This window comes from Symphalangus syndactylus, chromosome 23 (assembly GCF_028878055.3).
Source record: "Symphalangus syndactylus isolate Jambi chromosome 23, NHGRI_mSymSyn1-v2.1_pri, whole genome shotgun sequence".
Lineage (NCBI taxonomy): Eukaryota > Metazoa > Chordata > Mammalia > Primates > Hylobatidae > Symphalangus > Symphalangus syndactylus.
In genome coordinates this window covers 38,642,053-38,667,331 of record NC_072445.2, presented here as the reverse complement: position 1 = coordinate 38,667,331, position 25,279 = coordinate 38,642,053, and the positions used below count along the sequence as shown (strand labels likewise).

The 25,279-nt window shown below is 44.6% G+C and overlaps 3 protein-coding genes across 7 annotated transcripts; 2 read left to right on the top strand and 1 right to left on the bottom strand.

Annotated features, from left to right (window-relative positions):
- Positions 1-3,449: 3,449 nt before the first annotated feature.
- LOC129473013 (HLA class II histocompatibility antigen, DP alpha 1 chain) lies at positions 3,450-14,734 on the bottom strand. 2 transcript variants are annotated; one of them, XM_063632372.1, is made up of 5 exons: positions 14,697-14,734; positions 12,398-12,599; positions 8,095-8,340; positions 7,471-7,752; positions 3,450-7,256 (listed from the first exon to the last, which is right to left on the bottom strand). In XM_063632372.1, the coding sequence occupies exons 2-5, from the start codon at positions 12,495-12,497 to the stop codon at positions 7,102-7,104; spliced, it is 783 nt and encodes a 260-aa protein (XP_063488442.1). In that variant the 5' UTR covers positions 12,498-12,599; positions 14,697-14,734; the 3' UTR covers positions 3,450-7,101. The 2 variants fall into 2 exon arrangements, with proteins under 2 accessions (XP_063488442.1, XP_063488441.1); XM_063632371.1 differs by lacking the exon at positions 14,697-14,734 and having other exon boundaries at positions 3,450-3,789; positions 7,086-7,256; positions 12,398-12,594.
- LOC129473012 (HLA class II histocompatibility antigen, DP beta 1 chain) lies at positions 12,702-25,108 on the top strand. Of its 4 annotated transcripts, none has more exons than XM_063632377.1 (6): positions 14,873-15,076; positions 19,235-19,498; positions 23,323-23,604; positions 24,141-24,268; positions 24,572-24,595; positions 24,951-25,108. In XM_063632377.1, the coding sequence occupies exons 1-6, from the start codon at positions 14,977-14,979 to the stop codon at positions 25,008-25,010; spliced, it is 858 nt and encodes a 285-aa protein (XP_063488447.1). In that variant the 5' UTR covers positions 14,873-14,976; the 3' UTR covers positions 25,011-25,108. The 4 variants fall into 4 exon arrangements, with proteins under 4 accessions (XP_063488448.1, XP_063488447.1, XP_063488449.1 ...); XM_063632379.1 differs by having other exon boundaries at positions 14,874-15,076; positions 24,141-24,251; XM_055263109.2 differs by having other exon boundaries at positions 14,874-15,076; positions 24,141-24,251; positions 24,879-25,108.
- Positions 17,187-18,395, top strand: LOC134735695 (large ribosomal subunit protein eL32-like). The gene has a single exon (XM_063632388.1). It carries the CDS (start codon positions 17,665-17,667, stop codon positions 18,070-18,072), a length of 408 nt encoding a protein of 135 aa, XP_063488458.1. The 5' UTR covers positions 17,187-17,664; the 3' UTR covers positions 18,073-18,395.
- Positions 25,109-25,279: the final 171 nt, after the last annotated feature.

The window sequence follows — 25,279 nt, the reverse complement described above, 5'->3', positions numbered from 1 at the left end:
GCGGTATACTTTTTAATTTCTAGGTATTTGGGACTTTCAATGTATTTTTCTGTTATTGGTTTCTAATTTAGTGCTATTGCGGTCCAAAAATGTATTCTATATTATTTCAACAGAGACATTTATTTATTTAATGTGTTTATGACCCAGTGTATAGTCTGTCATGTGGAATATTCTTGAGCATTTGAAAATAATCTGTATTCTGCCACTGCTGGGTGGAGTATTTTATAGGTATTGATTAGATCACACTGGTTCATTGATAATGTTATTTAAATCTTCCATGTCCTCATTATGTTTTTTCCTAAGTACTTTATTGTTTACTGAGTGCTTGAATACTAAAATATAATTGTGAATTTGTCTATTTCTGCTTTTATTTTTATCATTTTTGGTGTGATGTGATTTAAGACATATTTTCTAAGAACATACACATTTAGGAATGTTATACGTTGGTGATAAGATGATCCTTTTATCATTATGAACTATCCTTCTTTCTCCGTGGTAATATTTCTTATTCTGAGTTCTATATTTCTGATATTAATACAGCCACCAACATTTCCATGGTTGGCATTATTTTCCCATTCTTTTTTTTTTTAACTTTAAGTTCTGGGATACATGTGCAGAACGTGCAGGTTTGTTACATAGGTATACATGTACCATGGTGGTTTGCTGCACCTATCAACCCATCATCTAGGTTCTAAGCCCTGCAAGTGTTAGGTATTTGTCCTAATGCTCTCCCTCCCTTGCCCCCAACCCCTCAACAGGCCCCAGTGTGTGATATTCCCCTCCCTGTGTCCATGTGTTCTCACTGTTCAACTCCCACTTGTGAGTGAGAACATGCGGTGTTTGGTTTTCCGTTCCTGTATTAGTTTGCTGTGAATGACAGATTCCAGCTTCATCCATGTCCAGCAAAGGACATGAACTCATTCTTTTTTATGGCTGCATGATATTCCATGGTGTATATGTATTTTCCCATTCTTTTACTTTTTATTTGTCTTTGCCTTCATATTTAAAGAGGGCATTATGTAAACAGCATAAAGTTGGCCTATACATTTTTTGTGCATTCTGACAATCTTTGCCTTTTAATTACAGTGCTGAGGTCATGTGCATTTAGTTCAATTATTAGTATGTTTTCTTTTTATTAATTTTTTTGCACACAAAACAATAAACATTTTCTAAAAATACATACAAACAAAAAGATGCGTATCAAACATATTAGGAAGGTTGCACATGGGAAGACGGGGAATAGAAATGGGGAGTGGGAATTAAAGAGAATGAATGAGAGAGGGACTTTGTATGGATCAATCATAATAACTCAATCCTCTATTTGACAAAGAAGAAGGAGAAGGAAGAGGAAGAAAAAGAAAGTGGGATAAAGGATCAGAAAGGGAGGAAAAAATAGAAAAAATTAGAGTATGACTCCAGGGTAGACCTGTTTTGTTGTCGCTGGGTTGGTTGGTTGGTTTGTCTGTTGTATTTTTCATATGTTTCGCCATGTTGGCCAGGCTGGTCTCGAACTCCTAGCCTGAAGTGATCAACCTGCCTCGGCCTCCCAGAGAGCCGGGCCTACAGGCGTGAGCCACCACGTCCAGCCCCCATATTGCTTCTGGCCTACGTGGTAGACCTCCCAGATGGGGCGGTCGGGCAGAGGCGCTCCCCATATCCCAGACGGGGCAGCCGGGCAGAGGCGCACCTCACTTCTTCCCAGACGGGGCGGCCGGGCAGAGGCGCTCCTCACTTTCCAGACGGGCCGGCCGGGCAGAGGCGCTCCTCACTTCCTAGACGGGGTGGCGGCCGGGCAGAGGCGCTCCTCACTTCCCAGACTATGGGTGGCCGGGCAGAGGTGCTCCTCACTTCCCAGACGGGGCGGCCGGGCAGAGGCGCTCCTCACTTCCCAGACGATGGGTGGCCGGGCAGAGGCACTCCTCACTTCCCAGACGGGGCGGCCAGGCAGAGACGCTCCCCACCTCCCGGACGGGGCCGCGGCCGGGCAGGGGCTGCAATCCCAGCACCTTGGGAGGCCAAGGTAGGCGGCTGGGAGGCGGAGGCTGCAGCGAGCCAAGACCACGCCACCGCACTCCAGCCCGGGCAACACCGAGCACCGAGTGAGCGAGACTCCGTCTGCAGTCCCAGCACCTCGGGAGGCCGAGGCGGGCAGAGCACTCGGGGTCAGGAGCTGGAGACCAGCCTGGCCAACATGGCGAAACCGCGCCTCCAGCCAAAGGAGAAAAAGCAGGCAGCGGTGGTGGCGCGCGCCGGCAATCCCAGGCAGCCCGCAGGCCAGGGCAGGAGAATCACGGGAGCCGGAGGCAGGGAGTCTGCAGCGAGCCGACGAGATTCCAGCCTGGGCCATAGAGAGAAAAGAACGAAAGGACGAAAGAAAGAATGAAAGGAAGGAAGGAAGGGAGGGAGGGAGGGAGGAAGGAAGGAAGGAGTATGTTGTTTTAAACTCTAACATCTTACAGTTTGTTTTTTCTCTTTCTTATCAGATTTTCCATTTTTATTTATTTTGAATTAATTATGCTTAGTATTCTATTTTATCTTCCCCATTGGCCTCTTAGTAATACCTCTTTTTATTCAGTAGTTGTCAAGAGTTTAAAATATTCATCTTAATAATTCTACCTTCAAATAATAACATACCACTTCACATGTATAAGAAGCTTACAACATTATACTTCCATTTCTCCCTTCTATTCTTTGTGCCATTGTCATCATGTTTTACTTGTGGGTCTGTTATAAACCCTCAAATAATTTTCACTTTAAACAATTACCTTTTTCAACTCAAAAATAAAAAAACTAGAAAACATGTTTTCATATTTATCTGCATTTTTACCATCTCATGCTCTCTTCATTTTAACATCTAGAGAACACTCATAAAGAAACAAAATCCTTGCTCAAATAAGATATTTTTCTTCATGATCACCACTATTCACAAACCTTTGAAAGCTCTGTTAATGATAATTTAAGTTCTCCCACATGGAGTGACTATGGCCGGTAAAAATTGCAATGAATGACGGCAGTTTCTTATTTTATTTCTTGGCTCTTAGTTTATCATGTAGAAAATATCCTCCATGAGATATTGCTATAATTACAATCCAGCCTTGGGAAAGGAGCTCAGGTCTGTGAATGGAATCCAAATCTGCCTGAAATCTTGATCCAGACAGACCAAATCTCTTCCCTCAGAGACTTGAAACATTGCAGTCTTCAAACTACATCCAAGAAAAACTTCATCCAAGTAAAATTTCCCCCAAATATCCTTTCTCTACTCCACCCTACCCTGTAGTTAGGGAAGAACCCAGGGTTGAATCAATATCCTCAGACCGTTCCATTCAAGTAAGATCAGAACCTTTAGTAACTATATCTGCAACAGAGCTTGAAACCACACTTTCAATAAATCTTATTCACATGCGACCTTGTCCTAGGCTTCCAATAAGAATGACTCAGAGTCTCCCAGCTCTGACATACTGAAGTATTTATTGATCTTAGGGTATTCTTGGGAAAGTGACAGTGAAGTTTCTTCAAAGGAGACCAGAGGATAAAAGGCTCAATGAAGGGATAATCTCCATATCAGTGTTACAAAAGTATCCACATTTATTCATCACCTTCTATTTGTTGGGAACTTTGCTAAAGAATGACTGCTTTAAGGTAACAGATAAGCACACAGTATGAAGGGTCAGCAATTCAGTCAGCCACTGGGGTAGTGAACACATGAAGTGAGAAGAAAAGCTGAGATGTAGTTTGTAGAGCAGCTGAAGTTCAGATCTCTCCTAAGTCCTCTTCTGTTCAGATATTTTGTCACCCGCAGCAACACACATGGTTACTGTCATTCCTGGGTTCAGTACTGTAAGCCCAGACCCATCTTCCCCACTCCCTTTGTATCTGATCTTCCCATTTCTCTGCCCTGTTCAGGTCCCAGGGAGAAGGTGGTCATCTGTGCACACGCCCTGGTCCTCCAGATGAACAGCACATAGAAGCGAAGGAGTTCCCTAAAGTCATTGAATTTCAACCCCCAAACTCCAGCTAACTTTGAGGGCACCCCATATGCTTCATGTCTCCAAAATATCCTGACAAGGAGAAGGGCCACATTACTGAGGGCAGGGAAGAAGCTTAACTCTGGAGTGAGACGTGGAAGGGACAAACATCCAAACCATATCAATGAAGGCAATGAAGGAAGGATACTTGCTCACATTGTGTAAACTGCTCTTTGAAAGGATTTCAAAGCCAAGGTAAATTCTCTAAAATGATCTCTGTCGAACATCTGACAGCAGTACTTCCTCCTTCCTGGAATTCTTTAATTCCTTGGCTTATGTGACAACATATTCTCTTAATTCTTCTGCCTCTCTGCTTCTTCTCCATTTTCGTTAAATACTTCTCTTTTGATATTTGGTTAATCATGTATCTTTGCATTAATTTTGCTCTTTCAAGATATTTCATTAAAATTTGATTTACTTTTATCACTGGATTCTTTTGGTATCCCCCAAATTTTGCACCTAAGTCAAGTGCATCCCTTACATCACCCTAGTCCCAGCCCTCCTTTCCATACTTCCTCTTAACATCTGACATTCTCCATTCACTTCATTCTATTATAAATCATTATAGATATAATTATAAATGTGTGTGAACAAAGAAAAATAAAGAAGAATTTGTCCTATTGGATACTAACACACACTACAATGTCATAGTAATCAAAACACTAGGATACTGACACAAGAAGAGACAAACAGAACAGTGGAACAACATGGAACTCAGACACAGGCCCCTCTAATGGGAGCTTTCAGTATAGCAAAGAGACACCACAAACTTATGGGGAAAATGTGAACTATTTAGTAGTTCTGGGAACACTGGCCCTTTATATAGAGAAAAATAAAACATGATCCCCATCAAACACAAAGGTGAATCCCAGATGAATTAAAGTAATAAATTTGAAATTTAAAACTATAGGAGATATTTTAAGAGTATCTTTGATATCTCAGTATAGGGAAGACTTCTTTTAAAAAACACACACAAACAAAAAAAACCGTTGATGGACTTCATTACAAAATACTAAGGATTTATCTTCAATAAAGGAAACCAAGGAGAAAGTTGCCAGAAATCAGATTAGGGGAAAACATTTGCAATGCCTAAAACTGACAAGGGACTACTAGCAGGACTATATAAGGATATCCTGCAAATCAATGAGAAAAAGATAGACACCCACAGTACAAAAATGAGCATAGAATGTGAACAGGCAATTTATAGAAAAGGAACCCCCAAGTGGCTAATCAGTCCCAATTATAGCCCCAATTATAAGTAATTAAAGAAATGTAAAGTAAAACAGCATATTTCTGTATGCAAATGAAACTGGCAAAAGTTAGAAAACTGGATAATGTCCAGTGTTGATGTGCATTTAGGAGTTGCAGGACATTTCAGGTACTGACAAAGGAAGTACAGATGAGTACAGCCATTCTGATGAGCAGATGAGCAATACTTGGTCAAATTAAGGAGCTGCATCTCCAGAGACCCTGCAGCCCCTTTCTAGGATACATACATTCCAGGGATGCAGGTCAGGTCTACATGCATACGCAGGTCCATGTGAGATACAAGCATTGCTTGCAATAGTAGAGAACCAGGGATGATCCAGGTATCCCAGGAGCAATATAGATATGTGGATTGATATGATTTGGATATTTGTCCCTTCCAAGTCTCATGTTGAAAACTGATCTGCAACTATTGCAGGTGGGGCCTGGTGGGAGGTATTTGAATCACAGGGGAGACTCCCTTATGAATGGCTTGGTGCTCTCTCCAGGGTAATGAGTGAGTGCTCACTCTATTAGTGCACATGAAACCTGGTTGTTAAAAAGAGCCTGGCACCTCTTTCACTCTCTCTTTCTCCCTTTCTGACTATGTGATGCACCGGCTCCACTTGCCTTCCACCATGAGTAAAAGCTTCCTGAATCCCCCAACAGAAGCAGATGCTGGTGCCATGTTTCTCGTACAGCCTGCAGATCTGTGAGCCAATTAAAGCTCTTTTCTTCATAAATTAGGTAAATTCACATATTCCTTTATAGCAATGCAAAATGGACTAATGCATGGAAGTATAGAGTAGAATACTATGGAGGATTTGGAAGAAACAAACTGGATGTACAAAATTAGATCTATAATCTAATGCCATTTTGGTTAATTAAAAATACATGTACACTGGACACTACTACATATTGTACAGGATCTATGCAAATAAAAGGAAACATCAAATTCATTCAAATGTTTACCTATGAGGTAGGGGTAAGAGGTTAGATATGGGAGTAAGGACTAGAGATAAAAGGGACCAAATTAATCAAGAGAGAGAGAGAGAGCTCGGAGGCACCAATGATGATAGTATAATGAACTGAGAAGTTCTTAACCTTTTGTACCTGAGGTCCAGCATGAATAACACTAATAATAATGAATTAGATGTGGTCATCTGCATGGAAGTTCACTAATACTAAGAGAATTCCCAAAATATATAAAAATATAAAATATGGTGAGTGTTATAATAAATAGAAAATATAAGATCTCGGGGGGGGGCATTTTTTGTGTGAGCATTGCCATGGAATGAGTCCAAGTAGAGACAGTAAATAGTACAGGTACCCACCACACTGTGTTGTAATTATATATAGAAATATAGATCTGGCTCCATTACTAGACAATGGACTATTGGAGAATTTGAACTTTGTCTTTTGCTTCACAAAATAAGGTGTATAGGACAGCGGATAAACAGTCTTGGATCCAGACTTTCTGGATTGGAAGCTAGCCCTACTACTTCACAGCTGTGGGAACTTGATCAAGGTGCTTCAGGTCTCTGTGTATGTAAAAAGATAGAAGTATCTCTCATGTGAAATGGTGAAAATAATTGTACCTACCTCAAAGACTATTTGTGAGAATAAAGTGAGTTAATAAATGTAAATGCTCAGAATAGCACCTGAGCATATTAACTACTGAGTTAGTTATCAATGTTGTTGTTGTTATGTGGCTGAATGCTTTTAACCCATTAGGATATCAATGAACACTTGTCAGATTGAATTTTTCCTCCCTTCCTTACATTCTACAGATTCTAGGGCCTCCTCTTTACATTCCCACCTTTACAGTATTTCACAGGGGCCCCTGGGCCCGGGGGTCACGACCAGAATGTATAGCCTTTAAGATGAGGATGGTGCCCACGATGATGCCTACTAGGCCCAGCACTAGGCCCAGGGCACAGAGCACAGTCTCCGTTGTCTCAGGCATCTGAATTGGCTCTTGGGCCTCTGGGGGAAGAATGAAGAGATAGGGTCAGGAGGTGCAGTGAGGGTGGTTCTGGCCTGGGATGGGTGTGGGAATTGAAGGTTATGGACCAGTTAATTGGATGTTAGGACGAGGAGAGGACTGAGACCTGGCCAATAGGAAAATCTGGTGCAGAGGACACCAGGTCCGTCGAATAGACGATGCCAGGAGATTATGGGGAGAAAAGGAGTTGCATACCCCAGTGCTTGAGGAGCGTCTGATCCAAGCCCCAATGCTCCACCCTGCAGTCATAGACGTCCTCGGCCGAGGGCACAAAGGTCAAATAATGGAACTTGTGGAATCTGTAATCTGTTCTGGGCAGGAAGAGGCCCTCAGCAACACCTTCAGTGACTGGCTCCCCGTTGCGCAGCCACGTGACATTGAGCACCGGTGGGAAGAATTTGTCAATGTGGCAGATGAGGGTGTTGGGCTGTCCCAGCTCCACAGGCTCCTTGGGAAACACGGTCACCTCAGGGGGATCTGGGAGGAGACAGCACCAGGTTAGTCCCCTGTTCTGGGATGAATCACAAAGGCTCCACCTTTGAGAGGGTCATCTACCTCAGTCTTAGATTTTATGGCAGCTCTGGGTTCTTGAATCACAGAGGGGGTTATCATACCACTGACCAGTCTCACTATGCTCACTTTTTTCTCTCCCGAGAAGGGAGGATGCAAGCCCTTGCTGTAGTGGGATCAGCCCATGGCCACTAGGGGAAGAGGATCACACAGCAGGGGGCACTTAGGCTTCCTAGTCTGAGGGTGGCAGAGAGGCCCTCTCATCCCTTCCAGTTAGGCTACAGAGGAAGAGGCAAAGATAGACAGTACCATTGGCGGCCTGAGTGTGGTTGGAACGCTGGATCATGATATTCAAGTTGTTGTTCAATATAACAATGTGAGACAGCACCCTCTGAGCCTCAAAGGAAAAGGCTCGGCCAAATTCCTCCAGATGCCAGACAGTCTCCTTCTTGTCCAGATCCACATAGAACATCTCATCCTCATCAAACTCAAACATAAACTCCCCTGTTGGTCTGTGCGTCTGTACAAATGTGGCATAAATTGACACATGGTCTGCTGCATAAAGAATGTAGAGAAAAACACGACAAAATGTCAGTATAAATATACAAGTGGTGAAACCTAGAAAATGAATAAAGATTTATGAATATAAAAAGGAAGAAGGTAAGAGGTCAAAGGAAGGACATATGGGGAAGAAGGAGCAACACCATAAAGGAAATAATACAGACAGCAGATGAGCAGTTATAAAAAGAAAGGAGCAAAGAACAAAATGAAAAGTTTATCATTGATAGGTCAAGTTGCTTCCTGGTCTTTGAAAGTCTGGGCATCCTGACCCTACACAATAGTAATAGTAACAATGACAGCTGACATTTCTTGAGCACTTACTTGTACCAGGCATCCTTCTAAATACTTTACATATTTCACTCGTTGAATTGTCACAATAACCCTATGAAGCAAATATGTAGCATACCATCTTACAGATAAGGAAATGCAGGGAGGTTAAATATTAGTAACTTGCTAAGGTCATATGGCTACTGGTGGAACTAGTAGAGATTTTCTGTCCCCTTAAGATCTTAATTCTTCTAGGACACAGATGTAAAATTGTTTTTAAAGTTGTGGGGGTTGGGGAGTGGACATTTTATTTTTCCTATTACAAAAAAGGGAGAAAAAATAGTAAATTGAGAGGAAGAAGAAAATATCCTTCAAATTTTAGTGTTCTTGTCAGTTTTAAAGTTTCTGCCTTAGTTTATGAACATGAAACTGTAGAATGTATAGCTTTGTGGGTAATATTTTTCATTTGGGGCATATAAATTCAAAAGTACAGTACAGTTATTTTGCCATTTGTTCCAAACTTTTTTTCCTTTTTAAAAACATTTTAACATTTATTTTATGTTCAGAGGTATAGGTGCAGGTTTGTTACGTAGGTAAAGTCATGGCTCGGGGGTTTAATGTAGAGATTACCTCATCACCCAGGTACTAAGCATTCTAAACTTTTCTTACATTTATATTTTGATTTTTGTTTTAGAGGCCCACTAGAAATTATTGCTGAGTTTGAAATACCTGTAGGATTTAATTTATTTTGTTGCTTGGCCTTTATTAGTTTGCAAGAAGCAGCAAAGATAAGAGGATAAAAGCAAGTATCATCATTAAAGAAAACAATGAATGTATATGTGAGAGTCTGAGTTTAGAATGATAAATGCATGAGAGTGAGAAGGGACCACAGGGCTCATCCGCTTTCACCTCCCAACTCACGGATTTCCCTGGGAGTTTGCAGCCCTGACATGTGGGGACCCAGTCTGTGCTTGGCCACTTACAGTGACAGGGAGAATAACTCTGAGTCTCAAAGGAAAATGCTCAGCCAAACTCCTCAGGATGGTCTCCTTCTTGTCCAGATCCACATAGAACATCTCATCTTCATCAAACTCAAACATAAACTCCCCTGTTGGTCTGTGTGTCTGTACATATATGTACAATGACTCCCTGTCACTGTAATTGTAAGTGTCTGGAGGATAGGGTCTGTGTCTTATTTTTCACTGAGAATGATTCCCTGTCACTGTAAGTGGCCAAGCACAGAGTGGTATTTCAAACTAAACAAATTAAATTAAATCCTGTAAGTATTTCACTAGGAAACCTAGATTCCTCCTCAGTTTAAAGGACTCAAAGGACTCATCAGGAAAAAGAGGGTAAAATAAAAAGACACAAAGTCCTCCAGCAATTATTGGGAACTCATCTTCTTAATACATGAATGTCCCTTGTACTTTTATAAATGCTTTTTAAAAACCACTTACACAAGTTCTGCGGTCTAAAGATCAGCCAGATATGAAATAGATTATTTTACTTCAAAATATCATTTCCATTCAGATAAAAATATGTATTAAAAGACTACTATATGTCAAACACTGTTAGATGCTAAATATTCAAATAAAGATAATACATTGGTCCTGTTCTTCCTGTTCTGCAGACACGTACAATTCACAGAAGGAAACACAAGTGACAAGACAACAGCAGGTTCAGAAGGATAAGTGCAGATACGATCAAACAGCACATCAGGGAAGGCTTCCTGGGGAACAGATGGCTTCGAAGTAGGCATTCTGAAAACAGGGCAAAAGCCACTTCTCACAGGGGAAAGACGCCCTGACTGGGAGAAAATATTGAGTTCACTGTGGGGCTATTGCACTTAGAAGATCTAAAAGTCATTTAAGGAGAGATAATACGTAGACATTTGTGTATGATGAGTGGTCTCAGGAGAGGAGTTTAGGCCAAAGAATTGAGAGTCATTAGGCCGGGCGCGGTGGCTCACGCTTGTAATCCCAGCACTTTGGGAGGCCGAGGCGGGCGGATCACGAGGTCAGGAGATCGAGACCACGGTGAAACCCCGTCTCTACTAAAAAATACAAAAAATTAGCTGGGCGTGGTGGCGGGCGCCTGTAGTCCCAGCTACTCGGAGAGGCTGAGGCAGGAGAATGGCGTGAACCCGGGAGGCAGAGCTTGCAGTGAGCCGAGATTGCGCCACTGCACTCCAGCCTGGGTGACAGAGCGAGACTCCGTCTCAAAAAAAAAAGAAAAAAAGAAAGAAAGAGAGTCATTAGTGGCGGGTGCAGGTTAGATGAGATTTTCCAGGAAAAGTGTCAAAAGTCAGAATTGCAGAGATCTCAGGGTATGATGAGAGAATATGATAATTAAGAGGTGATTTAAAGGATGATAAGGAGGATTCAGAAAAATAAAGACAGAGTAGTTCATCAGAAAGAAGTGGATTACAGTGTAAATGTTATTAGTAACTCAAGTCAGAGGCACTGGGAAGAACCCACTGGATTTGACCTTCTGGAGAAGTTCCTGATGGCAAAGATGAGAGGATCCTCAGGGATATACTAGACATAAGTCAGAAGCTTAGCTCCAAGTGTGAGGACACAGAGAGAGTGGCTCTAGGGGAAGATGCAGACTGAAGTCAAGGTTGTTTTTTATCAGTTGGTTCATGCTTATGTTTTTAATGTAAAGAACATGTTTAAATGTTAAGAGACAAGGAACCACTGGGGAGGCAAGCCCTGAAGAGACAGCTGAGCTAATTAAAAATTTTCACCAAGAATCCTAAAAAATATTCAAATCTATGAAGATATGCCCATTGTGGTGTTTATTATAACATAACATTAGAAATAACCCAGGTGACCGTGAACAGGCAATAGATACTTCTGGTTCTCCCCAGCCTCACCTCCTCTTTATTCTACACATCTTAAATAAAACTGTCTGAGGCCAGTGTGCAGCTTGTGCGTTATGGATTCTAACCTTCCCCATCACTAGATTTCGGGATGACAGCATCATGCCCAGGCTTGATGTCATTCTCCCTGATTTCAGCTACAGGAAGAAAACATTAACCACAGTCCATCTCTGTCTGTGTCCTTGCAGCTATCCAAACTCTAGGCCTCCCCTGCAGTCCTGGATCTCTCAGGACCCGAATCATAAGGCTATGAAGACCAAGCAACACTGCTTTCTTGAGAGAGGAGAGCTTGTGACCACCCACAAAGACCCAGGAAGGGCCCTAGGGTCCTAGGAGAGAGGGAGGATGGGAGGATACAGGAACACTCTTGGCCCCTTATCTCCTAATACAGAGCCCATAGCTCAGAGTTCCTGTGAAGCAGCCACAAAAAACAGATGCTGGGGATCCCAGAGAGACAAAAGAGGTGTGGAGGGCCTGCAGGGCCCTGGTAGAAGGTCACTGTGCGCAAGAATCTGGGGAAGGCAGTGTTTGACCCTCAGAGTTGGGTATGGACTTCAAACTTGGCTCGTTGATCTGCTGTGTAACCTTGGAAAGCGTATTCATCTTTTTGAGCTTCCGTTTTTTCAAAATAATTTATAAATAAAGGGAATAATTTCTAAATGAAAGGAATAATATCTTTGTTGAAGGTTCCTGTGAGACATAAATGGGGAAAGAAACTATGCAGGTGTCTCGTAAATTCTGGCTGCTATTGCTGTTATTATTATGACAGCCAGAGGGAACATAGACTATCATGAGGGCCAGTTAGATCGATGAGCTCCTAAAATTTCTGATTCCTGAAGCAACAATTGATGTGAGCCTCCCCACCACTCACCCTGATGCTCTTGCATCCTCCTGAGCACTCACCCTTGATGGCCCCAGCTCCTCGGAAACTCAGCAGGAAAGCCAAGGAGAGGGCTCTCAAGATCACACCTCTGGTCTGAAACATTCTGTCTTCACGGCGCATGTTGTGGGTTCTGTAATTGATGACTGTGAGCACAGGAACAGTGATGAGGAACTGAGGCCGAGTGGAGGCAGATGAGACTTTGAAACTGTGAGCTTCTAACACCTGGAAATGGTCAAAGTGGGTGGAGAGGAGTCAGCATGGTTGGGCCTCACCAATCAGAGAAATCATAGAGCTGACATTCTCTGTTGCTAGGTAAAGAGGATGCTGGAAGGTGCTGGGGAAGAGATCGGAGAATTTTAGGTACCAGCATGGTCAAGAGAGCTCCAGTTCACAGTTCAATTTTGGAGTTAAAAAAAGAGACTTAACGAGATAAGCCACACTCTTTTCTGATGGCAAATGTTTTCCATTATGTTCCTTCTCTCAACCTCCACCGCCATTTCAGACAGATGATCTTTGATGTTTTTTGGTCACTATATTTTAGATCATGTTTTATGCAACATTGTCAAATTTACAAAAATATTCTGTTGATAATTAAGAATGAATTTTCTATCTAGTAAAATATATAATTAATCTTTCTTTCAGGTCCACCTCCCTGAGATATCTACTTTTAATTTAATCATTTCTGCAGAATTGTTATAATTTCTACTTAGAGGTTTTAATTAACTTGAATGAAGTTGATCTTTAAGTATTTATCTATTCCTGGTTACCTTTGTTAGTGAAATTTCCAGATAATTTTTATTATTCAGATTTCTTAGTGTTTGACTTTTCCTGGTATTTAAACAGTGTAATAACATTTTTATCTTTAAATTACTAGTCATGTTATTTCATTTTCACATAAGAACACCCAGGATAGCATTACCTATGGTAACAATGTGTACCCGTATTTTGAGCTTGTTTTTAAGGAGAGTTTCTCCAATGCTTTTCTGTTACAGGTAATTTTTTTTTTATTTTATATTCTCTTTACTGTATTTAAGAAATTATTTTTCTAGCCTCATTTTAAATATTTCGATTTTGAGCTATTTCTTTGATACTCATAGATAAAGTCATAAAACATTTACTATTTAATGTAATGATGAAGCACATATATTACATTAATATTTTTTCTTGTTTGTGGTAGCCTTACCATGCATAAATAATAACTAATAACAGATTAGCACATGAGAGATGCTGTTATTAGTGCTTTGCATGCATTACTTCATTTAATCCTCACATTAAGCCTGAGGGAGGTATTACTAATGTCTACTCTAAAAATAAATGACCTGAAACATTGATGAGTTAAGTATTTTTCTAATTATCTATGGCAAGTAAGTGACAAGGAGAAGAGCCCCATCCAGGAAGTTACTAAAAAACGGAGCTTTTCTCCACAATCCTCTCCTGGCCTCTAAATCAAGGTGGCCCCTGACATCTTCTACTACATAATTCTTTTCTTCTCTTGCATTTTACATGCTAGCCTTCTATTTACATTTTAATATCTATTTAGAGAAATGACGCCAGTTTGATTTTTTGAAATTAGAATTGGTGGTCCAATAGGATCACATTTATAAGTGTCTAAAGTAAGAAGTAATGTTCTTTGAAAGTTTGTGAAAACATTCACTATAAACAAAATAGAATCAGATGCTTGGAAGGAGGTGGGGTCTTAGGTGAATTTTTCACTTTCTTCCTTATATACTGGTCAATTTATATTCTCTATGGACTTTATTTTCCCAAAGCAATTTCAGACCTATTGATCTCATTTGATCTTGAGAGCTTTGCTATAAGGCAGGTTATATCATCTCCATATTGAAGTCAAGAAATTGAAGTCCAAAAGAGGCAGTATCGTTAAAGCTGCATATTTACATGGTAGGGTAGGTGGTGTGTTCATGCTCCCAGTGTAAGGTCCCTAGACTGAGCCCTCCTGACCCTGATGACAGTCCTGTGGGAGAACCTGGTATCCCCTGCACATCGCAGGACTCACAGTTCTGGGAGAAAGTAAATATGAATGGGTGCTAATCTTAAACACACCATTGGACAAAGGCAAGACAGACAGACTCCAGCTTCATTTGAGTTCTGGGATGGGTACTCTAATCCCTCTAAATCATGCCACTGAATGACCTTTTACACACTGAGGTAGGACTTCTCCCACAACAGACCATGTCCTAAGGGTGTGTGAGGTGTGGCAGAATTGGGGAAATGATAATCCCCGTAGATGGGCCAGCAGAATATTTGAGATCACCTTCAGAGCAAAGAAAACACATCATCTCCCCTAACCTCATGACTTACCTGACTGCTTAAAATCAGTATCACTGTCCTCCATCTGTCATTTTACTTGCATCACAGGCTTTATATTTTCAGACCTTTCACACTAACCGTCTGCCCGGCGAGTGATGACTCATATAAAGCTCAGTGTCCATTGGTTCTTTTCTCAGACTCTGTCCAATCCCAGGGTCGTAGAAGACTACTTGGGTTCATGGTCTCTAGTATTTCAGACAGGAGCTCCCCTTAGTGAGTCCTTCTTTTCCTGACTGCAACCTTTTTCATTTTGCCATCCTTTTCCAGCTCCATGATGGTTCTGCAGGTTTCTGGGACCCCCCAGACAGTGGGTCTGATGGTATTACTGATGGTGCTGCTCACATCTGTGGTCCAGGGCAGGGCCACTCCAGGTAAGAGCAGAGCTGCCATTCCTGGAGGGTCTGGCTCAGGGAACAATTCCTAGGGGACTTCCTCTTTAAGGGACCAGACTCTGAGACAGACTGCGGGGGTTCCTGCCCTAAGCCGGTGTCCTCCCTTCCCAGCTAGAGAAAGAGGTTCATCCCCTATAGGATAGCTTGCTACCCTACAGGCCTATTCTCTCTCCAAGGACATGGATACAGCAAACAGAGAGAGGTGCCCAGTGGTAGTGGTCAGTAGGCTTGTATTTGGGGAAATGAGGCCAGGAGGTCCGGGATAACCTTAGATGGACAAGATTTGCAGAGAGAGAAAGTGGCAAGTGCAGGCTCCTGGGCGTGCTTACATCTGCATCCAACCTGGAGGGGACTCAGGCAGAGAGCCCTAAGCTGGATTGTCCAGGCTCTAAGGATCACTGAGGATTCAGTGCTCATGGAGAATGCCTCTCATTCCCCAGGATGGAGCAGGAGCCCATGCCTCTGGACAATTAAGGCAAGATGGGAGGGAGGGTTGGGGACAGGTTCTAGCCCATGAAGGCACTCTCATTAAACGTACTTCTCCCAGCCTCCCCAGAACTTGGTTAGAGTTTTAGGGTGGGTTGAGAATTGTAGGAAGAATGAGATGAGGATGTGTGGGTGTGTGAAAGGGATTGGGTGTAGGTTATCAGACAGCCAAGGAAGCAGTAACCAAGGGAAAATCCTCTATATCCTGCCGACTCCCTGTGGCTGGTGTAATATTATGACTTCTATGATCCACTGTGTTTCTCTCAGGATACTCTTATCTTTCCAGTCCAAATTTACACCAACACCCTGAGAGAAAGGACTGAAAAGTAGGTACCTTAGTTTTCCACTGATTTCCACCTTTCCTGCTTAGATCCTTCCTCCTAGATCCCTCCACACCCCTCTTAGGACACACCTAGAAGGTACTGACATCATGTCACTCCCTCATTTTTCAGGGTAACAATGTTGGAATTTCCTGAGGACAGCCCCTCACACCCTAAAACCTCTTATCTATTACCTCGGGTTCATTGTCCAGGAAGAAGTGGAGAACCTGCACTTGTAGTCACAGAGAAGTGCTGAGAACTAACCAGCAGGATGACTCAGCCCTGGAAAGTGGAAAGGGATTGGGGTGGGGAGACAGGAGGTTGGAGCTGTGTTGGTGACATTGAACAGTGTCCAGCAGGAGATGAGGGATGCGGCACCACAATCCCACAGGCAGAGCTGTCGTGTGGGATGAGGGGCAGTGTTTGGAGCCAACAAGGAAACCCAGAGGTAGGGGAGTAGAGGGTAGAAGGGGGCATGTGATAGTGGGCAGTGAATGGGTTGAGGGGCAAAGGCTGGGTTGAGGTTTGTAGTGCGAATGAGATGAGGCAGTGGAGCCATGTGACAGGGAATGAGGGTGGGTTACCAGACCTCCCTGCATAGAATGAATATTCAATCGAAACCCACTGGAGGGAAAGCTGGAGCCATAGGGCAGTGGGTACAGTGGGCAGGGCCGATTCCACCATGCCCTGCATGCTCCTCCAACTCCACACACATCCCCATTCTCAAACAGGGCACAAGAGAAAAGGCCCAAGGAGCCAGGCTTTGGCTTAAAGAGGCTGAGGGAGGAAAGCTTGGCTGAGACAACCCATAGGGAGCTAGAGTTTTTAATATATCCTGTTGTGAGTGAGAGATGAATTCATTCAGATCAGTAGTTTCAAACTGTACTCTGGGCAACCCAATTGTTAAGGGTTGCACAAACAGGATAAAGATTCTTATAGACAAAAAAAGAAGGTTTCAAATTACACCAAAAAACCCCTCATCACTTATGTCTACTTGGCAGGTAAAATTCCATTTAAAAAGTTAAATGTATGAAAAATAAATACCTAAGACTGGCTAAACGAAAAAGACTCAAATGTTGCAAAGAAGAATTTCAAAATTCTTATTATTGAGTAAAAAATATTATCTTACTGGTGATTGAGGAGGACAAACAAAAACTAACAAATGAAAATGAGAGGATTCACACTCAAAGTGGGGCAATTAAACAGGGAGGGGTGGGTGGGTGGCAGAAGAGGAGGAATCTGGACTCAAGAGCTTGTGGGGGGGCCTGGGAGTTTGGGGGGCTGGGGCGCAAGGCACCAGGAGAAGAGGCGGGTTAGGATATCTGAGTCAAGACCTGAGATCATACATTAGCAATGACACTGGAGACTAAAGGTGGACTCCATGGTGGCCCTGAGGCCAGCGCTACCCCATCTCCACTGTCCTCTGCCACCAGCTGTACAGCTTCTGTGAGGGGTGAGGTTAATAAACTGGAGGAGTTAATTTGTGGAGCATGAAACAGATGTGCAGAACAGTCATAGCACCTTAATTTCCCCAACGTGCCCAAGAACAGAGCAGGCCTGAAGAGACTCAAACAGACACAAACATGTGCCGCGTCATTGATAATTCTGTGTAGACACACACCTGCCAGACACTGCTCATGGCGCTCCCTAGGAAGAACAGCATGAAGGAAAGGCTGCCAAAGTTCTTTATGTAAAAATTACATCAATGCTCTCTTCCTCGGTGCTGCCTACGGTGGTGGCAGCCATCTCTTCCTCCTCAACATGGCCTCCCTCAGACTCCTCGTGAAGCCTAAGATCATCAAGAAGAGGACCAAGAAGTTCATGCGGCACCACACAGACCAATATGTCAAAATTAAACATAACTGGTGGAAACCCAGAGGTCTTGACAACAGGGTTCGTAGAAGGTTGACGGGCCGGATCTCGATGCCCAACATTGCTTATGGGAGCAACAAAAAAACAAAACACATGCTGCCCAGTGGCTTCCGGAAGTTTCTGGTCCACAACATCAAGGAGCTGAAAGTGCTGCTGATGTGCCACAGATCTTACTGTGCTGAGATCACTCACAAAGTTTCCTCCAAGAACAACAAATCCATCGTGGAAAAAGCCACCCAGCCGGCCATCAGAGTCACCAACTCCAATGCAAGGGTGAACAGCGAAGAAAATAAGTAGAAAGCTCATGCAGAAAAACATGAGGCCATGTTTTGTGTTTAAATAAAACCATAAAAATTGCCAAAAAAAATTACATCAATGCCTCCAAACCCAAGGATTCCACCCCCACAGGTCTCTGGTTGTTGTGATGATTTTCATTGACTAAGATGTTTTCCACATCTTTTGACACCAAGTCTTTCTGCAGCCATGTTTGAAAATTAACTTTCAGACTATGGAGTCTTTCTTTTCTTCTTCTTCTTTTTTTTTTTTTTTTTTGAGACAGGGTCTTGCTCTGTCGCCAGGCTGGAGTGCAGTGGTGTGATCTCAGCTCAACTCACTGCAACCTCTGCCTCCTGGGTTCAAGTGATTGTCTTGCCTCAGTCTCCTGAGTAGCTGGGACTACAGGCATGTACCACCACGCCCAGCTAATTTTTGTCTTTTTAGTAGAGTTGGGGCTTCACTATGTGGCCAGGATGGTCTGGATCTCTTGACCTCGTGATCCGCCCACCTTTGCCTCCCAAAGTGCTGGGATTACAGGTGTGAGCCATCATGACCGGCCCAGAGTCTTTCTTATGCCAAAGTTGAAGAAAGTTTTAAGAAATATACTTCTACATTTCCTAAATGCAAAACAACAAGAGCAGGTTGAGGAATTCTCAAGAAACCGGCAGAGAAGAGAGAGCGTCTAGCTATGGAAAAGAGAAAGAAGGAAGAGAGGGCTTCCTGGAGGAGGAGGCATTTGAGCCAGGACTGACATCAGGATGTAAATGTCAGGCAGGGAGTTGAGTAGGGGAGCAGCTCCACCCTCCATGTCCCCAGCTCCTCCTGCCCCTGCTGTTTCTCCCAGCGACCCCACCTGAAGTGCCTCCCCTTCCTCCTCCAGCCTCCAGCAGAAGGGACTGCCTTCCCCTCAGTGTTCGCCGCTCCCTAGTGATCACTCAGTCCCCCTGAGCAGTGAGTCTCATTCTTTTCAGTAAATCCTCTCGCTGCGTGGTGAGAAAACTGAGCCCTGGAGAAGCTCTGCGACCTGCCTAGGACCACAGAACTGGGTACTAGGAAAACTCCTATTTTAAAATCCAGCCCTGAGTGGGAAGATTTGGGAAGAATCGTGAATATTGGGGGGGGGCGGAAAGAGAGGATTAGGTGACAGTGGCGCCCCCCATTAATTGCCGCCCCCTCCCCGCAGAGAATTACGTGTACCAGAGGCGGTATGAATGCTACGCGTTTAACGGGACACAGCATCTCCTGGACAGATACATGTACAACCAGGAGGAGTTTGTGCGCTTTGACAGCGACCTGGGGGAGTTCCGGGCAGTGACGGAGCTGGGAAGACCTACTGCCAAGTACTGGAACAGCCAGAAGGACATCCTAGAGAGGATGCAGGCCTCCGTGGACACAGTGTGCAGATACAACTACGAGCTGGAAGTGCCAGTCATCCAGAAGCGCCACGGTGAGTGAAGGCTTTGGGCCGGGGTCCCAGGGCAGCCATGGGGGCCCGGGCCCAGGCAGCAGGGGCAGCCAGGCAGGCCTAACGGACCTTAGTGCCAGGCAGGAAGGGCACTTTGGGCTGGAGATTGATGAGGGGGAAGTCATGCGGAGCATGTCAGGGGAGGGAGCACGGGGACCTGGACTGGGCTGGGCATGGAGTGAGGAGGATGGGTGCAGAGAGACCCCCGGGACTTCGTCAGGCCTGGCAGCTGACTGCATGTGGGGTGAGGGGAAAGGAGGCCACAGGACAGCATGCAGGGGTGTGGTGTGGAGATGGAGGTGCAGACGGCACAGCTGACCACGCAGAGAAGAAACCTGCAGGGAGACGGCTGGGTTTGAGGTGCTTGAGGGGCAAATGGATGGTCTGATGGGCAGGTAGAGAGAAGGGTCTGCAGCTGGTGAGGGGCCTGGGCTACATGTGACCACCCAGGGACAGGGGACCCAGAGGGAAGAGCAAAGGACTGGATCCTGGGAACTGTGACACTTGTGATTTGACCAAGATAGAAAAGCCTGCGAAGGAGACAAAAAACCAAAGTGCAGTGTGAGGAGACGCCCACAGAGAAAGGTCCTGGAGGCTGAGGGGAGGGGACCTCAGCAGCACAGTGGACAGCAGTGCCAGTGACTTGGGAAGGTCAGAAAACTGAAGATGGAAAGTGTGTTTGGAAACCAGGGAGACCTGGGGAGAGCAGGTTGGCTGGAATGGGAGGGGGTGGATAAGGCTGAGTGTGGTGCATCCTCCTCAGGGCTGAGATGGATTGTACTTGTCTTGGGTTCCCCATGGCTGGCACAGGGCAGTGTCTGAGGTCATTCACTCTTTCCTTCAGAAAGTCTGGGTGTAAAGGAATGGAGAGAGGTGAGATGTATGCAGTAAGAGGATTTCTCAGAGACGGGAAAGGAGGGCTTTGGAGCTTTGGCTTCCTCCTGTGAACACGTGGAGTGGGGAGCCTGGTGGACCAACCTGAGGGACCCGAGGGAGCAGCATCAGGGAGTGAGGGTGAGCCCTGGACCTTTGTCCTAGACAGAGAAAAAAAATAAAGGGAAGAGGAGGAAGCTGGGGAGATCACACTTGTGATCCCCTTGTTCCTGGAAAATGGAAGGAAGTTCGCCTGTTAGGAGTGAGAAGGTGGACACACTGGGTGGGGATGAGGTGAGTGACATGAGTTTAGGAAAGTTGCTGAGGTAATGGTAGACAGAGGTGTTCAAATAAAAGTAATGCAATTGGCAAAAACTGTTACTAAGACTTTGTGGAGGCACAAATCAGCAGCATGGCAGCATTTTCTTTCATGGTAATCAGCTGCCAAATTGCAGAGAGCCCTGATGCCAGCCTAAGGAGTGTGGGTTTCTCCTCTAGGCCCACAGGTCCCCAACCTCACTGCTCAGAAGACTCTTCTGGAGATCCTCTGTGATGCACAGATCCCCAGACTCAGTGCCCCGAGACTCAGATTCCCTGGGTGGGAAGGTCTGGGAATCTGTTTGTAATCAGCTCCCTAGAGGTTCCCACGTAGCCAGATAAGTATTGTCAGAGCACTGAAGATTTTTGAAAAATGAAAAAGAGAAGGTTGGAGCCGTGTCTTCAGAAGACTACTAAGGGTGCTGGGTAGAGGAGGGACCACAGGCTGGGAGATGAGGTAGGAAACTGCTATTATTGTCAGAGAAATTGCAATGAAGCCATGAATTAGAACAGGGAAAACACAGAGGCAGGAGAGAGGTGTGAAGGGGGAGGAAAGGAGTTGTGACAATTCCAGGGTGGATGCCCACCCAAATCTAGAAGTAATTGAGCAAATGTTTTCTGGGCATTAGAGAAGGCAACTAGAACAAACAGGAATCCTTGCCTTGTGGAAATGTATTTGAACTGGGTCAGAAATGAGGCCATTGGGTATCAAGCCTTAGCTCCAGCGCCTGCTGGAGGTCTCTGATGTGCCTCAGGCTGACCAGGTCCTGTCAAAGAGTATTGAGCAAGATGCCTCTCATGGAATGTTCTGGGACCTTAAAACAGACACCCAAGTATTCTCCCTGATTTCATGGTTCCCAGGGGCTCTATGGGGAAGAAACTGAACGTTATTCACAACTGAAATTTAGACATGGGTTGAATAGTCTAATGGACCTTGAGTTTACAGAGGTGATGAAGTAGTGAGACACAGGTGCCCCCACAATAAACTCACATTGAGGGAAGAGGCTGGCAATGTGGATCAGTCTGTAAACAAGGGGAAAATACAATAGGGAGTAAGGGTTGTGGGTCAGTTCAAGATGGTGCTTTTACCTGGCCCAGCCCCATATCAGGGTATTTGTGTTCTCCAGGAAGTGGGGACCTAGAAGACTAATTGGAGACATTCCTCTAAAAGATCTGTTCTCTAGGGGATTCCTCTGAATGAGCCGTTTTTAGGGTAGTTGGCCCTTTTCTGTGTTTTTGTTGTTGTTGTTATTGTTGTTGTTCTTGTTGTGTTTGTGTTTGTTTTTGAGAGAGGTTCTCGCTCTGTCTCCCAGGCTGGAGTGCTGTGGCACCATCATGGCTCACTGCAGCCTCAACCTCCTGGGCTCAAGTGATCCTCCTGCCTCAGCCTCCCGTGTAGCTGGAATTACAGACACATGTACCACCATATCCGGTTTTTTTTTCTTTTTAGAGATGTGATCTCACTATGTTGCCAAGGCTGGTCTCAAACCCCGGGGCTCAAGTGATCCTCATGCTTCAGCTTCCCAAAGTGCTAAGATTTTTCTGCCTTTTGAGGAGGAAAAAGGTACTGGGGGCAGAGATCCAAAAGAAGAGTTGTAGGTGGCAGTGTGGAAATTGACCTGCAAACAACAGAATAGACTGGGGCACAAATACAGAAATGCAGAGGGAGGCAACACCTAATTATCTGTGAGAACTTCAAGGGACCTGAAGACACAGCACAGAGGAGGAACTTGGAAAAGGACAGGATTTCTACTACTCAAGCATGTAGGGGCTCAGGATCTTATATAAATATGAAGATTTTGAGTTTTTGTAGGTTAGGCAAAAAAATACTTAGGTTATTTGAAGAATAAGACATGTCAAGCTCTCTTCATTTTCTTTGTATTTTCATGAAATAAAGTTATTAGATTAATAGGCCACCATAATGCCATTGTCTGTATATCTTAATTTTAAGATATTATTTGGGTAAATTTTGCATCCTTTGTATCAAGATAGAACTTTGAAAAGATAGGTAGTTTCACATTTGATTAAATATTCTTTATCCAAATTGCTTTAAGTTAAAATTTCTCCTAAATGTGCTACAGAGTGCCACCTCTGTATTTCTGCCATTCCCCTAAATACGTATTTATTATTTTATTCAAGATCATGCATGCTCTACTTGAAGGTCTATTTCTATCTTTTCGGTGCTACCCTTCCCCACTAGCCTAATCACATTATTCCTATTTTCAATATCTAGGAATCAATTACATCGTGAACATGCCTAAGAAATAATAATCTGGCCAGATCCAGTGGCTCAGGCCTGTGATCCCAGCACTTTGGGGGGCCGAGCAGGCGGATCACTTGAGATCAGGCGTTGGAGACCAACATGACCAACATGGTGAAGCCCCATGTCTACTAAACATACAAAAAATTAGCTGGGCATGGTGGCAGGCAAACCCAGCTACTTGGGAGGCTGAGGCAGGAGAATCCCTTGAACCTGGGAGGCAGAGGTTGCAGTGAGCCAATATTGTGACACTGCACTCCAGACTGGGCGACAGAGCAAGACTCCGTCTCGAAAAACACAAGACAGAAATAATAATTGCAAATGCTATTTCATTATTTTTCTTCCCCACTCCTAGTCCAGCCTAGGGTGAACGTCTCCCCCTCCAAGAAGGGGCCCTTGAAGCACCACAACCTGCTTGTCTGCCACGTGACAGATTTCTACCCAGGCAGCATTCAAGTCCGATGGTTCCTGAATGGACAGGAGGAAACAGCTGGGGTCGTGTCCACCAACCTGATCCATAATGGAGACTGGACCTTCCAGATCCTGGTGATGCTGGAAATGACCCCCCAGCAGGGAGACGTCTACACCTGCCAAGTGGAGCACCCCAGCCTGGACAGTCCTGTCACCGTGGAGTGGAGTGAGTTAGTCTCTGATGACCCTCTAGAGCCCACTTCTGAAGAGCAAGGACTCTCTGGCTCTGGGGTCCACTCATCTTATCTTCTGCATCTATATCCTGGGGCCATGTCCAACCCCATCTTTCTTCTATATCAGCTCCTGAGCATAGTTTGAAGCCAGGGCAATGGAGACGCCTGACCCTGGCCTAGGGGATGCTGAGGATTCATAGTTCTCCCCCTTGTCACAGAATCTACGGACATAGACACCTTCCTGAACTGACCTCACACATGGGAACTGTTCTCTTCCTTCAGCATTTTAGCCTATTCTCAGTCATTTTGAGAGGCAACTTCCAGGATCAGAGTTTGTCACATTGTTGAGGTCACACTCTGTGTTCCAGATATGAGGGAGTGGCTCTTTCTGAATTTCCTGTTAGGCAAGGTTTTTCCCCCTCACTGTCCTCGTCCCAATATTCTGCATCAGGCTCCAGAATCTCAAACAGGATGTGAATAGGGGTGCAGCTGGTGGAGGTGCCACTGAACCTGGGTCTGTCCTTCCCAGAAGCACAGTCTGACTCTGCCCGGAGTAAGGCGCTGACAGGAGCTGGGGGCTTTGTGCTGGGGCTCATCATCTGTGGAGTGGGCATCTTCATGCACAGGAGGAGCAAAAAAGGTGAGGAGGCCCGCAGGGTGAGCGGGACTTACCTTCCCCTGGCATATTCACACTTATTCCATGATGAGGGGTTTGACAGAAAAGAAATGTCAGAAAGCTCTAGAAGGCCACTGAAGTCATGTAGCCAGGGACCTATAGGTAGAAAGGTATCCCAGGCTGGGATCTTAATGCAGCCAGACGCATGAGGTCCCAGGTTCTCAGGCTCCTGCGGGGCGTCCATTGAGTGATGGCCAATGGAATTTGGTGCAATGGAAATATTTCTCGAATTATCTGAGGTGATTTCAATGGCTGAATACATAAACTTTCCTCTTTCATTTCAGTTTCACGAGGATCTGCATAAACAGGTAATATTCCTGCTTTGATTTCCTTGCAGGGTGGGTTGCAGGAGGATATGAGTCCTTTCTGTGCATTATGGCACTGGAGGAGAATCTCAGGCCTGAACCCCTCTTTCAACTTCAGCCCTCAGATGAGTGGGGAAAGAGCATTGCATGGCCCATTGCTGAAGGAAGCAGAGATCAACCTGTTTATATCAGCCTGAGACTCAGCCTCTCACCATAATTTTTCTCTCCTGGGACTTAAAGGAAGGAGACCAGCAACCCGGGATAACTTTGTCTTTTACCACCGCAGGGTTCCTGACCTGACCGAAAAAATTAATGTGCCTTGGAATAAGCATTTTCTGTGTTTCGTTAACATTACCAGCTGGTTCCGGGACAGACCCTAGCTTCCCAAGAGGATGCTGCTGCCAAGAAGTTGCTTTGAAGCCAGTTTCTATCGTGCTCTTTGATTCAATGCACAGTTTCTCACACCGGGCCTCCAACCATGTTCCCTTCTTAGCGCCATAAATAATCAAAACCCAACATGGGTGTTTGTTTTCTTTTAAAAATATGCACCAAATCAGCCAGGCGTGGTGGCTCACGCCTGTAATCCCAGCACTTTGGGAGGCCGAAGCGGGCGGATCACGAGGTCAGGAGATCGAGACCATCCTGGCTAACACGGTGAAACCCTGTCTCTACTAAAAAAATACAAAA

Bases quoted from the DNA above. Each gene is read 5' to 3' on its own strand.
- LOC129473013 (XM_063632372.1), bottom strand. From the start codon at position 12,497: ATGCGCCGTGAAGACAGAATGTTTCAGACCAGAGGTGTGATCTTGAGA. The intron at 8,341-12,397 runs GTGAGTGCTCAG...TTCTTTATGCAG, and splicing joins AGGAGCTGGGGCCATCAAGG to CAGACCATGTGTCAATTTAT. The intron at 7,753-8,094 runs GTACTGTCTATC...GTCTCCTCCCAG, and splicing joins CCACACTCAGGCCGCCAATG to ATCCCCCTGAGGTGACCGTG.
- LOC129473012 (XM_063632377.1), top strand. From the start codon at position 14,977: ATGATGGTTCTGCAGGTTTCTGGGACCCCCCAGACAGTGGGTCTGATG. The intron at 19,499-23,322 runs GTGAGTGAAGGC...CCCCACTCCTAG, and splicing joins AGTCATCCAGAAGCGCCACG to TCCAGCCTAGGGTGAACGTC. The intron at 24,596-24,950 runs GTAATATTCCTG...TAACATTACCAG, and splicing joins ACGAGGATCTGCATAAACAG to CTGGTTCCGGGACAGACCCT.
- LOC134735695 (XM_063632388.1), top strand. From the start codon at position 17,665: ATGGCCTCCCTCAGACTCCTCGTGAAGCCTAAGATCATCAAGAAGAGG.